The sequence below is a fragment of the Lontra canadensis genome, unplaced genomic scaffold, assembly GCF_010015895.1.
Source record: "Lontra canadensis isolate GAN:19392208 unplaced genomic scaffold, GSC_riverotter_1.0 scaffold12, whole genome shotgun sequence".
NCBI classification, from domain to species: Eukaryota; Metazoa; Chordata; class Mammalia; order Carnivora; family Mustelidae; genus Lontra; species Lontra canadensis.
The window spans coordinates 18,009,167-18,024,780 of record NW_022631006.1 but is presented as its reverse complement, the minus strand read 5'-3'; the positions used below and the strand labels follow the sequence as shown (position 1 = coordinate 18,024,780).

General features: G+C 39.1%; 1 protein-coding gene across 3 annotated transcripts in view; it reads left to right on the top strand.

Moving 5' to 3' along the window:
• STARD9 (StAR related lipid transfer domain containing 9) overlaps positions 1-15,614 on the top strand; it is a 115,910-nt gene that overhangs the window by 67,117 nt on the left and 33,179 nt on the right. For all 3 annotated transcript variants that reach the window (XM_032856723.1, XM_032856721.1, XM_032856720.1), the window contains exons 8-15: positions 2,656-2,725; positions 4,131-4,203; positions 9,636-9,703; positions 10,866-10,963; positions 11,375-11,584; positions 11,760-11,857; positions 12,883-12,960; positions 13,389-13,460. In XM_032856723.1, the coding sequence (XP_032712614.1) occupies positions 2,656-2,725; positions 4,131-4,203; positions 9,636-9,703; positions 10,866-10,963; positions 11,375-11,584; positions 11,760-11,857; positions 12,883-12,960; positions 13,389-13,460 (767 nt within the window). The remainder of the gene's footprint in view (positions 1-2,655; positions 2,726-4,130; positions 4,204-9,635; positions 9,704-10,865; positions 10,964-11,374; positions 11,585-11,759; positions 11,858-12,882; positions 12,961-13,388; positions 13,461-15,614) is intronic.

The following is a 15,614-nucleotide window of genomic DNA, read 5'->3' as shown; positions in this document are numbered from 1 at the left end:
TCATGTGGGTACCCTCCCTGCCTGGCTGTGGTTAGACACCCTCTGCTGGGCCCTGTCTCCACAGTTCCAGCACTCTGTGTGGGGCTGCCTGCCCCCTAGCTCCCCACTGTGTAGGTGCATTCTATACCCCTCTTGGTCTTTGTATCCCTTTGCTGGTCCACCTCCCCACTGTGACATGGAAGCTCTGCCTCTGACATGGATGCTCCCTTCAGCCCCCTCAGGCTCTGACTTTCTGGGCCAGGCTGCAACATGTGCAGTCACCCTCCTCACCCCACTGTCCTGCCAGGCTTTCCCTTTGTGTGGACCCAAACAAACAAGGTTGTGGACAACCCTGCTCAGGCTTGTCTTGGCTACATGTACCAGGCAACCCTATGTGGACACACTCCCTCTCCTTTCAGGCTCTTCACCCTGCTCTGCGTCACTGCAGCCATCACTGCAGCCCTTCACCTTCATAGTAGCCTACCCTGCTCTGTTCAGCTTGATAACTTTAGGATTAAATTTGCAGGGAAGGGAAATAGAAGGGGTGCTAAAAATGTTTTAATAAGATTACTGTGTTTTGGGGTGCTTGGGTGGCTCAGGTGGTTAAGCCTCTGCCATTGGCTCAGGTCATGAACTCAGGTCCTAGGATCGAGCCCTGCATCAGGCTCTGGTGAGTGGAAGTCTGCTTCTCCTTCTGTGTTCTCTCTCAAATAAATAAATAAAATCTTTTAAAAAATTACTGTGTTTTTACAAATGCTTTTCCATAGCATATGACTTTTGTCTTATCCTGCTAATGTGGTTAATTACACTGATTATTATTATTATTATTATTACTTGGTTTTTGGTGTTGTTTTTCCTAAAGATCAGGAAATAATTTAAAAATGTTTTAAAATTTAAATTCAATTTAGTTATCAGATTGTGTATTAAGGGACGCCTGGGTGGCTCAGTGGGTTAAGCCTCTGCCTTCGGCTCAGGTCATGATCTCAGATTCCTGGGATCGAGCCCTGCATTGGGCTCTCTGCTCAGCAGGGAGCCTGCTTCCCCCCTCTCTCTCTGCCTGCCTCCCTGCCTACTTGTGATCTCTCTCTGTCAAATAAATAAATAAAATCTTTTTAAAATTAAAAAAAAAAAGTTTCAGGGATAGAATTTAGTCATCTATCAGCTGCATATAATACCCAGTGCTCATTACATCAAGTGCCCTCTTTAATGCCTATCACCCAATTACCCCATTACCCCACCTACTTCCCCTCCAGCAACACTCAGTTTGTTTCCTATAGTTAAGAATCATCTATGATTTGTCTCCCTCTGTTTTTGTCTTATTTTATTTTTCCTCCCCTTCCCCTATGTTCATTTGTTCTGTTTCTTAAACTCCATATATGATTGAAATCATATAGTATTTGTCTTTCTCTGACTGACTTATTTCACTTAGCATAATATCCTCTAGTTCCATCCATGTCACTGCAAATGGCAAGATTTCGTTCTTTATGATGGCTGAATAACATTCCATTGTATATATATCCCACACTTTCTTTATCTTATCATCTATTGATGGGCACTGGGCTGCTTCCATATTTTGGCTATTGCGAATAATGCTGCTATAAACATAAGGGTGCATATATCTTTTCAAATTAGAGTTTTCCTATTCTTTGGGTAAATAGTGGAAATACTGGACCATATGGTAGTTCTGTTTTCTAATTTTTTAAGGAATCTCCATACTGTTTTCCACAGTGTCTGCACCAGTTTCCATTCCCACCAATAGTGTATAAGGGCTTCCTTTTCACTACATTCTCACCAACATTTGTTGTTTCTTGTGTTTTTTATTTTAACCATTCTGACAGGTATGAGGTGATACCTCACTGTGGTTTTAACAATAATTTCTTAATATAAAGAAATCCAGTCAATGTTGAAATTGCTTTGTTAATTTCTAGTATAATTATATTTACCAATCGAGCCGCCAAAGTTAGTCTGTCCCTATATCTCTGATTGAGTTGTGAAGGTACTTTTTGACCTGGTCAGTAACTACCCATAAAGACTTACTTTCATGTCCTTAAGCTCCTCTTCACCTATCTGAAGCTGACCAATTCTTTAGTGACTGAATTCAAGTCTCACTCCCTCCATGAAGCCTGCCCTGGCCACTCCTCTGATCTCCTTACCATTTATTATTTCTTTTACTCCTGTGGCATTTGGCCATATTATGTTGTGTAGTATAAGTTCTTATGATTGTAAACTGCGTTTGGGTAGGGACATGTATACTGTATGTTTTGTATGTCAAATTGAGTCTGCCATCTTGTGGGACACATAGTATCTGTTTGCCTTAGCAATTTGGTGAGGGCCAAGTGAGATAATATAAGAACTTTTCTTATATCCTATATAGCTCAATTGTAAGGAATTACCATTTTTTTGTTATTAGCATAACCACTATATGAATTCTGGACTACATTTTCTGTGAGAGCAGAGACTTGTGTTTCTAGAGCCTATCATAATGCTTGACAGTAGGCTTCCCATTAAAAAATAAGTAAATAAAAAGATAATTTACCATCTTAAAGAATTTAGTCAAGTTCTCTCATCCTTGTCTATCAAATGACATAAAATAGGATAAAGTTATTGGCCAACAGGAAGAAGTTAAACTTTACCAAAAATTTTATTTTCTTTTTTCCTCCCTCGCAAATCTGATAGGTTTATCTCAACATGTAGTTACCAACTATAAGCAAGTAATTCAACTCTTGGAGGAGGGAATAGCAAACAGGTAACAGGTTTATTTGTTGCTGTCCTTCTTTCAGTCTTACTCTTCTTTCCCCCTTTGGAGTATATGATTATACTTCTCCTTGCAGCTTTCCCACATTCACAATCAGGAGGCCTTTCTCAGAACAGTAATGTACTCAGGATAAGGGGCAGTGGCTGAGATTTTGTGCATTTCTCACTAATAGTGAAGGTGGAGTTTGTTCTGGATATAATAATATTGGGCAATAAGCCCAGAGTTACTCTGTGCTTCGTCTTATAATACATAGCCTTTTGACCTTAAGAAAAGATTCTTGCCTGCATTGTCCTCTCTGTAGGCTTGATAGAAATAAGATCCAATATAGTTTAAAGTGTTTCAGAAAATTGTTTTTCTTCTAGTTTTGCATACTTGTAAATGCTACCCCCAAAAGACTGTTTTGAATCTGCAATGAATAAGCACTGTAGACTTTCCTATAAACTATTGTAAATTGTGATAATATTGCATATTTTTAGTTACTAGGAAATACCCAGACTGTTATTAGTATATGCCTGAAAGAATAGCCTTTTTTACCTGGAAAAAACATTGGGATTTAGTCTTCTTTTTACCCTATTAGTAGCAAGTCCAAGTTAATTGACTGTAAAGGAAGACCTTTAAATTTAACATTCCACTCCTTGGGTTTCATGGAACTATCCTGGAGGCACTTGCCTCTGGTCTTCAGGATACCCTGGGTTCCTTGATCTTGAAGTGTCAGGCTTCACCTTCTCTATCCTTGAATCATGAGACCCGACTTTGGAGTTTGACTCTTCTTAAATTCTCCAGCTCCTCTGAGGACAGAAGTCAATGACATGATCTTAAGCTGAAATATGATTGAGTTAGATTTAGATGAAGGGAAGGCTCTTCTGACTTTAAGGATTAATATGATTAATATTGCAATGAATTTCTGAAGAAGACTTTGAATTTCACCTGGCTTAAGTATGACATTGACATAATTCAAGATCTCATTTCAAATTCCTTTCTGACACTGTAAAACTAATATTTAGTGTTTACTCACATTTTACTTTCTCTTTGATGCTTCTCCAGCAAGCTTTCTACCTCCATTTGTCCTACTTAACTGGGTCTGTTTTAGGGGTATTCTTCCACGTTGATGACACTCTAGTATTCCCCTTTTTCAACTCTGATTTTTGCTTCTATTGCTTAAAATATGTTCTAACGTGGTTTAATATGAAGCTACACTGCATTTTATTCTCAGATATCAGTACCTAGAATGATGCTTCTGCCATCTTTGGATCACTCTCCTAACTAAACTGGACTAAATATGGGTGTTTTATGATTCTCACCTGTGAACCTTGGCACTAACATTTCTTTTTTTCCCATTAAAGATCCGCTGTGGATAAATAATACTTATCCTAATTGTTTTCCTTTATGTACGTAGAATCACAGCAGCTACTCATGTTCACGAGGCCAGCAGCAGATCCCATGCCATCTTCACTATCTACTATACACAGGTTGGTTACTCCTTTATTTGCTTAGATATCTTCCTTTCCTTGTCCCTTTTGATTGCTTTCTTGTGTCCTTATTTCTTTTCCTTTCTTCCTAACTTTCCATTTACAGGCCCTCTACTTTGACCTAATGTTATAAGGAGGACCTACATATAATCTACTAAGTTCTACACCAGGGGTAGAGGCAGTTTCATAAAGACTAATCAAAATATCTTCAACTTATATTTTACTTATAACATTTTAAAGTACTTTTATATCTATGTGATCAGTATGAGCATTAAAATAAGAAGCAAGATTGAAATGAAAATAAGCATTAAAATAAAAACATAGAAGATTTATGGGGCGCCTGGGTGGCTCAGTGGGTTGAGGCCTCTGCCTTCGGCTCGGGTCATGATCCCAGGGTCCTGGGATCGAGCCCCGCATCGGGCTCTCTGCTCAGCAGGGAGCCTACTTTCTCCTCTCTCCCTCTGCCCGCCTCTCTGCCTACTTGTGATCTCTGTCTGTCAAATAATAAAAATCTTAAAAAAAAAAACATAGAAGATTTACTTCTGTTATGACGATTTACTTCTCTTAAAAAGTAGATTTACTTCTACTAGGAATAAGTAGATCAACAAATCCTCCCCCCGCCCCAAAACAACCGTAAACCTGGACAAAATGTCAAAGTAACCACTTCTCGGGGCGCCTGGGTGGCTCAGTGAGTTAAGCCGCTGCCTTCTGCTCAGGTCATGATCTCAGGGTCCTGGGATCGAGTCCGACATCGGGCTTTCTGATCACAGGGGGCCTGCTTCCCTCTCTCTCTCTCTGCCTGCCTCTCTGTCTACTAGTGATCTCTCTCTCTGTCAAATAAATAAATAATCTTTTTTTAAAAATTTAAAAAAAAGTAACCACTTCTCTGCTCTAAAAATAGACCAGAGTCCTATAATAAACCAAGACATTTATTCAAGAAAACTACTGAATTACAGGTAAGAATAGTGCAGATCTGTGGTGTATTGCCTTGGGCTGTTCCCATCCCTACCTGTCTCTGTAAGTGAGGTAGTTCAGAGAATGGAAGGCAGTGAAAACCAGCAACTTTGTTGCTACCACTGCTAGAGGAGTTCACTTGATTTGGACCATTGTCAGAATGGTGCTCTTGGTGGCAAGCTAACAAGGAAATCAGTGACTCCATTAGCCTGAGATTGTTCGTCTGTTTCAGGCAAGAAATGAACTGGCAAATTAAGGGGGATTTAATAGGGAGTTCTGGAAAATGATGCAGCCATAGTGGGCTTGATAAGATCTTCACATATCCTGTACTGAGCAGAACTTAAACCTAGAACTGAATTTTTAATGCATTCCCCAGCCCACACATAGATCCACCAAAAACGAATAGAGATCTTATTGGCTCAAGGTGTTTGATTATAACTTCTGAACAGTCTTTTGCTGTACACTCACCTATGCAGACAGAGGGTGGCCCCCCAAAGGTCAAGCTTAGAATTAAAAACAATTAAACGAAAAAACCTGAACAGAGACCTCTTTGGCTACATATTGCTAGAGAAGCAGAATTTAAGAAATTTTTAGCCCAGGGAAGTTACCAGAGAAACCAAACAACAACCACTACGACCCTCAAGATGGAAAAATTCAGAATTCAGAGTTGTTACAATATGTTATCTAAAATGTCTAGTTTTCAACCAAAAATTACTAGATGTGCAAAAGGAAATAAAGTATAGCCAATGTCATGAAGGGAGGGGAAACAGTAGAAACTGATTCTAAGTGCTCTAGATGTTTGATTTAGCATACAAAGTCTTCAAAGCAACTGATATAAATATGTTCAAGGAGCTGAAGGAAACCATGTTTAATGAATTAAAGGAAAAAGCGATGACAGTGACTCCACAGAATTTCAATAAAATCATAGGAATTGTTAGATAAAATAGGGTTGGGGTCCTGGAATTGAAGTGTACAATAACTGAAACAAAAAAATAGTGGGACTTGAGCAGATAGGAGAATGGCAGAAGAACTAGCTAACTTGAATATAGACAAATAGAAATCATCCAATTTGGGGACACCTTGGTGGCTCAGTTGGTTAAACGAATGCCTAGGATGAAGTCTTGTATCGGGCTTCTTGCTCAGTGGGGAGCCTGCTTTTCCCTCAGCCTGCTGTACCTGCCACTCCGCCTGCTTGTGCTCTCTCTCTCCTAAGAAAAATAGAGAGATATATAAATAAAATCTTTAAAAATAAATAAATCATTCAGTTTGAAGAAGAGAGCGTAAAAAGATTAAAGAAAAATGTAGAGTTGGGTGCCTGGGTGGCTCAGTTGTTAAACATCTGCCTTTGGCTCAGGTCATAATCCCAGAGTCCTGGGATCGAGTCCCACATCTGGCTCCTTGCTCAGCAGGGAGTCTGCTTGTCCCTCTCTCTCTCTCACTCTCCCTGCTTGTGTTCCCTTTCTCTCTGTCTCTCTGGCAAGTGAATAAAAATCTTCAAAAAAAATTTTATAGAGCCTCACAGACCTGTTAACACACAGCAATTATGTTAACATAAATGTAATGGGGATCCCAGAAAGAGAAGAGAAAATAGGCATAAGAAAAATTTAAAAAATAGTGGCCAAAAAATTCCAAAGTTGTTGAAAATCATTAGTGTACAGATACAAGTATTTTAAGAACTCCAAGTAAAATAAACATAAAAAGATCCATACCTAGACACATCACGGTCAATTGTTGAAAGACAAAATCTTGAATACAGTGAGAGAAAAATGACTTCTGCTATATAAGAAAACAGTTACATGATTAATGGTCATTGGACCCCAGAAGACAGAGTGCTGAAAGGAAATAAAACTGTCAACCAAGAATTGTATATGCAGCAAAACTAACTTTACCAAATGAAGATGAAATAAGAACATTCCTAGATTAAAAAAAATAATAAGAAAAAAATTCATTGCTTGTAAGTGTAACTTGTGAGAAAATCAAATGAAATCTTTCAGGCTGAGAGAAAGCAGTATCAGTAACTTAAGTCTACAGGAAGGAATGAAAAGTGCTAAGAATAGGAAATATGTGGGTTAATATAAAAAGCTACATAAATATATTCTTCCTTATTTTTCTTCCAATGTTATTAAAAAATAAGATTGTATAAAAGAATAATTATAGGGTGCCTGGGTGGCTCAGGTCCCAGCTCCTCGGAGGGTCTGCTTCTCCCTCTGACCTTCTCCCCTCTCATGCTCTCTCTCAAGTAAATAAATAAAATCTTAAAAAAAAAGAATAATTATAATGCTGTGTTACATATATCACATATATATATATATATATATATATATATATATACATTGTCATACATAATACACTAAGCACAAAGGAGTGAAGATGAAAAGAAGATACATTGTAGTAAACTTTCTATATTCATAGGAATTAAGTTATTATTATTATTTAAGATTTATTTTCTTATTTATTTGACAGAGAGAGAGAGAGAGCCAGATCACAAGTAGGCAGATAGGCAGGCAAAGGTGGGGGGGGAAGCAGGCTCCCTGCTGAGCAGAGAGCCCGATGCAGGGTTCGATCCCAGGACCCTGAGACCATGACCTGAGCCAAAAGCAGAGGCTTAACCCACTGAGCCACCCAGGTGCCCCTAATATAATGATTTTTAAGGCAAAAATAAAAGGCTAATCAAAATAGTGTGACATTAACGTTAAGATAGACAATAGATCCATGGAACTGAAAAGAGTCCAAAATAAACCCGTATATATACAGGCAAGTATTTTTCACGAACTTGCAAAGGCAATTCAGTGCAGAATGTAATCTTTTCAACAAATGCTGGTAGGACAAGTGGATATCCATATGTTAAAAGTAAAAACAAACCCCTCCCCCAAATAGAACAACTTTGATCCATACCTTGACTTTATCTAAAAATTAACTCCCAACTAGATCATAGAAATAAATGTAAGGCCTGAAACTATTAAACTTGAAGATAACTTGGGAGAACCTTTGTGATACTGAATTAGGCAAAGGTTTTTCTGATGTGGCACTAAAAACACAAACTGAACAAAAGAACAAATTGAAATTTACCATTGGTCAAAATTTAAAACTTTTCTTTGAAAGACGTTATTAAGAGAACAAAAAGAAAAATCACAGATAGGGAAAATGTATATGTAAAACATCTGATAAAGGACTTGTATCCACAATATATAGAGAACTATATCAATAGTAAGAAAACAACTCAAAACAGTGGACAAAAGTTTTAAATCAACACTTAAGTAAAGAAAATATACAGATGGCAATTAAGCACTTGAAAAGATGCAAAAATCACTAAACATTAAGGGAGTGCAAATTAAATGAGATGCCACTGTCTGCTTTTTAAAACAGCTAGAATTGAAAAGAGTGATTATACTAACTCGTGACCTGATATGTAGGAGCTGGAGTTCTCATCCACTATATTACCAGTTGGAATATAAAGTGATACAACTTTGGAAGAGAATTTAACAATTTAAACATATATCCTACCTTATAATCTAAAACCACACCTAGCTATTTTTCCCAAGAGAAAAGAAATGGTATGTCCATATAGAGACTTGTACTCAAATATTCATGGCAGCTTTATTTGTAATTCCTCAAAGCTAGAAACAACCCAAATGTCCATGAAGAGGTGAATGACTAAATAAGCCTGGTATATTCATACAATGGAATACAATTCAGTGATAAAAAAAAGGAGTGAACTCTTGATACACGCCACACTATGGATGAATCTCAAAATAATTAAGCAGTGGAAGAAGCCAGACCTTGTGTAATTCCATTTGTATGAGATATCCTGAGAAGACACATTTTATATAGAAAGTTGATGCGTGGTTGCCTAGGCATAGGAATGGGAATGGAGCTTGATTGCAAACGGACTTGAGAGAATTTAGGGGATTGCTGGAAATGTTTTAAAACTAGATTTTGGTGATGGATGCACAATAAAATGAAACAACAAAACCCCACACTTAATTTCTTTTAAAAAAAGTAAAAATAGTTTTGCTCTTGAGGGCTGGATGCCCCTGAGTAGAGAACATAGGTAGAGTGCTTGCCCTGGTGAGTTAACATGCTATGACTCCAGTTAAGGAGAGAGAAACCCTGTCAGGGGCCCCACACCTGCTATGGATCTCTACTGATGAGAGTCAGCCCCCAAGAGGGGAGTTGAGCATTTGCCTGCTAAATTGTATTAAAATTTCTGGTACCTCTGAAAATTGTGCTCATAAGACTTTGTGGGGATTTACTGTGTGGAAGTCCTGCTCATATTTTTAATGAAATAAAAACTCAGGGCTTACTGATTGAGTTATCAGACTTTGAGAGCTCATCTGGTTCAGGGCACATTCAAATACAGATTTCTTGAGTGATTTGGCTAAAAGTCCAGAATATCACCTTGTTTAGGAGGGCGTCTAAGAGGGGAGGGGGGACACTGTCTTCCAAATGACAAGCTTTAAATGTGTTTTCTCCCTTAGGCAATCCTGGAGAACAACCTCCCCTCTGAAATTGCTAGCAAGATCAACCTTGTGGATCTAGCAGGCAGGTAATTAGGATTTCAAAGCCAAGGGGAATTAATCCCTTGGCAATGACCTTGTTCTTGCCCATTTTACAAGGAATAAACTTGTTCCATCCTTTTTCACATTTCAATCATCCTGAGAAAATGATAAAAGAAACAAAATTTTTAATGCTATTTTAAGAAATTATAGTTTTCCAGGGGTTAAAAAAAATCTATGTCAAGGGTTCTAAATCTTAGCTGCCTATTAAAATCACCTGGGCCTTTAAAAATTCTCTGCCTTAGTTTCACCTCTGATCAAATAACTCGCGTTATTAGTGAGGTCAGAGGCAGTGCAGAGATCAGTAATTTTTGAAGCTCCCCAGATGATTCCAGTGTATAGCCAAGATCAAAAAACACTGCTCTAAATGGAAGTAACTGAGTTAATACACTTTTTTTTCTGTCCTAATATTGATTGTGTGCCGGTATGTTACTGGAAAAAAAAAAAAAAAAAGGAAAGAAAGCTTTTAAAATTACTGTTCCATTGAGGGAAGATATGATCTTCTAAGTATTAGAAGAAAGCATGAATTGTAGTCACATGTATATCCAGAAAGAAGAAAGTCTTGGAGATGTCACAAAAAAAGTTTGAGATGAGATAGAGCAAATTTTCTTATTTTAAAACTACTAAATTATTAATATGGTACATCATTCCCTTAAAAATGAAGTATTGTCTCTGTCAGCTGCAACTCTGGCATTTTGGGGGGAAAAAATGAAGGGCTGTCTGGAAGAAATGGTGTCAGGCACCTGGAAGTATGACTTTTTAATATTTCCCATTGACTGCAGGAAGATTAAGACAGTTGACAGATAATGACACAGATACCATAAGGCCATTAATAGATGAAATTAAAACAAAGGTTGGGCATATTGATGCTAATATCATTACTGTAAATGAGCATTACAGTTAGCTAAAAGTGCTCTGGCAGCCAAAATTAAAAAAAGGTAATGAACTATTTGATTTCCATTGCCCAAGAAGTGGAGGAAATGCCAGTTTATTACAAGATGGTAAGACTTTTCCTGGTAGTGAATTCTAAAAAGAATTTATCATGTGGGCTTTTAATATAATGTACAGCATAATGGATAGTGTCTTTCAACAGCATTTCAAGGACAGTGTCTTCTTCTTTGGTTTTTTTTTTTTTTCCATTGACTGTTTCAGTGAAAGAGCAGATCCCAGTTACTGTAAGGACCGCATTACTGAAGGAGCCAATATCAACAAGTCTCTTGTGACTCTGGGAATTGTCATCTCCACCTTAGGTATTTTGCTGATAGATGATTATCAGAGTGGGAGGGAGACTCTGGAAAATAGCTCACATATTTTCATTTTATGAAAATGGGGTAGACATTTACAAGGTTCTTTTTATAAAGTTACCTCCTGACTGAGGCCATAAAAATGGATATTCTTTTGTCTGCACTTGAGAATGCTGTGTGGTCATCATCCCAACCCTCTCATTTCAAAAAGAAGGAAGACTGAAAAATCATGTGGGTCAGATAGTCTTGTGTTCTGAGTCCAAAGGCTATTTCAGGATTGAAATTTGTACTATTCTGTCATGCAGAGAGGGATTACAAAGTGGGATACTTAAATTTGTGTTCTTCGGCCATTGTTTTAATGCACGTGTTTCACAATTCCTTTCTTCTTCCACTTTTATTATTTTGTTGTCTTTAAAGCCCAGAATTCTCAAGCATTCAGCAGCTGCCAGAGCCTCAACAGTGCAGCCAGTGATGGTGGTGACAGTGGGATCCCTAGCTCTCCGTCTGGGACCAGCAGTGGAGTGGGGTCCTCCCGGAGGCAGTCTTACATCCCGTACCGGGACTCCGTGTTGACCTGGCTGCTGAAGGACAGTCTTGGAGGCAACTCCAAAACTATCATGGTTGCTAGTGAGTGGGATGCTAGAGCCTGTTGGGACTAGTACTCTGCCTCAGAGAAAGGGCCATGACCACCCCTTTCATTAAGGGTCTCATGATATAGCATGGACGGTAGCAGTAAGGCACGTGGTTACAGGCTGGGTTGGAAGGGCTTGGCGTGGTTTCTAACTTTCTCCTTCTACCTCAGCTGTGTCTCCTGCACACACTTGCTACAATGAGACCATGAGCACCCTGAGATATGCATCCAATGCCAAACACATCATCAACAAGCCACGGGTAAATGAGGTGAGACCTTCATTTGAAGTCTTGGTCTGGTATCATTTACACTAACTTCATTTAGTCTCTCATTTTTAAAATTAATTTCTTCCTTCCTTCCTCTCTCTTTCTCTCTTTTCTTTCCTTCCTCCCTTCCTTCCCTCCTCCTGTCTTTCCTTCTTTCTTTTTTTCTCTCCCTTCACCCTCACCCCAACTTGCCCGACTTTGCCAAATGAAGACAGAGTGGAATTCTTTCTTTCAGTGCCATACCCTTCTCTCATATCTCTACTGACTTCATTAAGTTACCTTTTTAAATTATTTTAGATATTTCTCTGAGACCATTCCTTTTAAGATCTCTGGTATACCACTGCCACCCTAAGGGAGATCACTTAAAATTTTTTGTGTTTTCTGCTTTTGAGTTTACATGGATGTATGGTTGTATTTTATTTATTTCTGCGCAAACTGCAGTGAGTTCTCTGTTTCAGGCTAAAAGGGGCATATAAGGAACTTACTCGTTTTGAAAAGTTGAGTAATAGTGAGAAACTTTAAAAAATTCCTTATGTGCTTTGCAATTTCAGCAAAGAGTTTCAGGGCAGGGATCACAAACTGGTGGCCAGGCCTATATAGCCCGTCTGTAGACTCTTTTAAAGGGCCATATGATTAGGTAGATACTAAGTGTAGTTGCACTGCAGGAAGATGAGCATCTACTACCCACATGTGCACTGGCACTTGTGTTACCCGTCAGCCTCCTGCTCAAGCGCAGCGGTTCTCATACTTGAGTATGTATCAGAATCACCTCCTGGAGGGTTGGTTACACCACAAGTGGGCCCGAGCCCTCAAGAGTTTCTGGTTAAGTACTTGCGGGTGCAGAATTTGCATTTCTAACAAGTTCGTAGGTGGAGGTGATGTGGTTCTGGGACCATACTTTGAGAAGACTGCCTCAGAAGTTACTCCAAAGTAATAAACTACTTTTTCCAAACTATTTCTGTGTAGCATCTTAGAGCTTTTGGGGGCCTGATATCAGTCTTTGTGAAACCAAGTTCTTTGTGTTTCAGGATGCAAATATAAAACTGATCAGAGAACTCAGGGAGGAGATTGGAAGACTCAAAGCCATGCTGCTGAGCTTCGAACTGGTATTCTGGCAGTCAGAACTTTTCTGTTCCCCCAAACCTGCTTTTCTTCTGCATAAAATCCGAGCCCTGCTGCATTCCGTGTTTTCAATTAAGGGACTCTTGTAGAACAGAGGCAGGAACAAAGACAAGACATGGATGACTCTGATTACCTGAGTAGTTTCAGATGGGGGGGGCATCCCCACTATATCATCTTTGTTTTCCAAAGGGCATTTGCCTAAATGGCCCTCTTTCTGTGTGTGGGTGGATTCAGGGAATGGGGCCCTCCAGAAAAATTTCTTTGAATTTTTTTTCTTTGTACTAATATGATCCCCAGTATTTAAGCTTCTGATTTGTTTCTGATTTTAATGATAAAGTCTTTATCTGCCCCTCTCTTCCTTCATAAGAATAAGGATGAGACCCACATCACAGAGCTCTCTCTCTTTATGCAGAGAAACTACTGTCCATTGAATGAGGAAAAGGATGAGAATCTGAAGGAGCTGGTTCTCCAGAATGAATTGAAGGTGGGCGAATTGGGTAGACTGAGTTATGCTTTGCATCACCTTGGTAGTAGATCTCTCCCTCCATTATTCCTGAGTGGCTGCTCCCTTATGAGGACAGAGAGGTTCTATCTAGTTTAGAGACAGTTTTGGTATTCACTGAGCTTTGAGTGGAGAATGAGTTTACCCTAGGGGCTGGTAACTGGCTTTCTTTGTTTTGTTCTCTTAGGGGTTCATGATAACTTCCTTTGGATAGGGGCAGTAGCCTAGGAAAAAAATTATTTTCCAGGGATGCCTGGGTGGCTCAGTTGGTTAAGCGGCTGCCTTCGGCTCAGGTCATGATCCCAGCATCCTGGGATCGAGTCCCACATTGGGCTCCTTGCTCGGCAGGGAGCCTGCTTCTCCCTCTGCCTGCCACTCTGTCTGCCTGTGCTTGCGCTCTCGCGCGCTCTCTCTCTCTGACAAATAAGTAAATAAAATCTTTAAAAAAGAAAAAAATTTAAAATAAAAATTTAAAAAAAATTATTTTCCCGTCAGTAAATCAACTGACTGACATGTATTCACTGAGCACCAAATAGGTGTTCAGCATGATGCTTCAAGAGAGGAAAAGAAGTTCCTTCCCACGGGTGGCTTGCACTCTATTTGGAAACACATTTAGAGAATGGTTAAATGTAATGAACTACATGAGTTATATAAAAAGAGCTTAAGGAAGGAAGAAATCATTATGGCTTGGAATTTTCATGGCCAGCATCACAGTGATGTGGCTGAAGGCTAGAGGACTTGAACTAGACCTTGAAAGATTGGTAGAGTGTGTTAGATAGGAAGAAAGGGTTAGGCATTTGGGGTGAGGATGGGATAATCTCAGCAAGACCTTGGAACTGGAAGAATGAACTGATGTGGGCGGCCATGTGGAAGCCCACAGTGTGAGGAAGACCGAGCGGATGAGAATACATATTCATGGCAGAGAGTAGTAGAGGTGAGGTTAGGGCCAGTTTAGGAGGTTTGAACTTGACATTCACAATATTAATTGTAGCTTCTTGAACCAGGTTGGTGACATAATAAAGGTGTATCTTGGGAAATTAATATGACAGTTGTGCGTAGGATGAATTGGAAGCACAGAGATCAATCACGAAAGAGACTAATTTTGTGACTCCATGAAGGTGAGGACAAGACATCTAGGAAGGTTAGATTAAATGGTGATTTCTGGAGACACAAGGAAGAAATGGCAGGCATTATTTGGTGACAGGTTACATTTAGATACCACAACCCAAATGTCCCAATTCCCAGTATTCTGTTGCACCATCATTATACATTATAAAGTATCCTGGCTATGTCAGTATTTTGTTACCCAAACTAAACGTTAAGACTACATCACATATTCAGGCATTTCTCAAAAATTCTATGCATAAATATACATTCTGATTTTTGGTTCAGAAAAAACAAACAGGGTTTGGATGAACCTGGTGATGGGCATTAAGGAGGGCATGTATTGCATGGAGCACTGAGTGTGGTACATAAACAATGAATCTTGGAACACTGAAAAAATAAAAAAGAAAAAAAAAAAAGAAAAAAGGAAAATACCACTCCCGTATACATAAAAGATGAAGTACAGAGTCAAAATCATTCCAAGCTCATTAGCAGTTTTACATTATACATTCTGGCAGATCTGGATTTGAATCTGCCACTTGCTGGCCTTTGACCTTAGGCAGTAAGGGAGGTAGGTGATGAAAGCCAGCCAGAAGGGGAGGTGTGTTCAGTGGTACCTCCAGGTAGCTGAGCAGGCAGGCTAAACTGTAAGCCAGGGTGCCTTGCTGCTCAACTTTGCCAGGTCCTCATCCAACTCAGCCCTTCATGGGTACCCTGTAGTCTCATTCTTTGCAAACTTCAACTCAGTGAGTATAACATTAAAAATAACATTTCTGAGGTATGTAAAACACTTGTACCTAAACTTGACATACTTTGTTTTTTCTTAAGTATCCCTTTTACGAGAGAAGTACTTAGTCTTTCAGGTCCTTTTCTTGCTTCCTCAGTTCTTCCATTCCCAGGATAACTCTCCTGCCTGGGCATCCATTTCCACCATTTCCACCAAAAGAAGAGAAAAGCACCTTATGTTCAACATTGTTCATTCACGTTCCCCAGGTGGCCTTATCTTAAGGCCTGTAACTTGCTGTATTATAT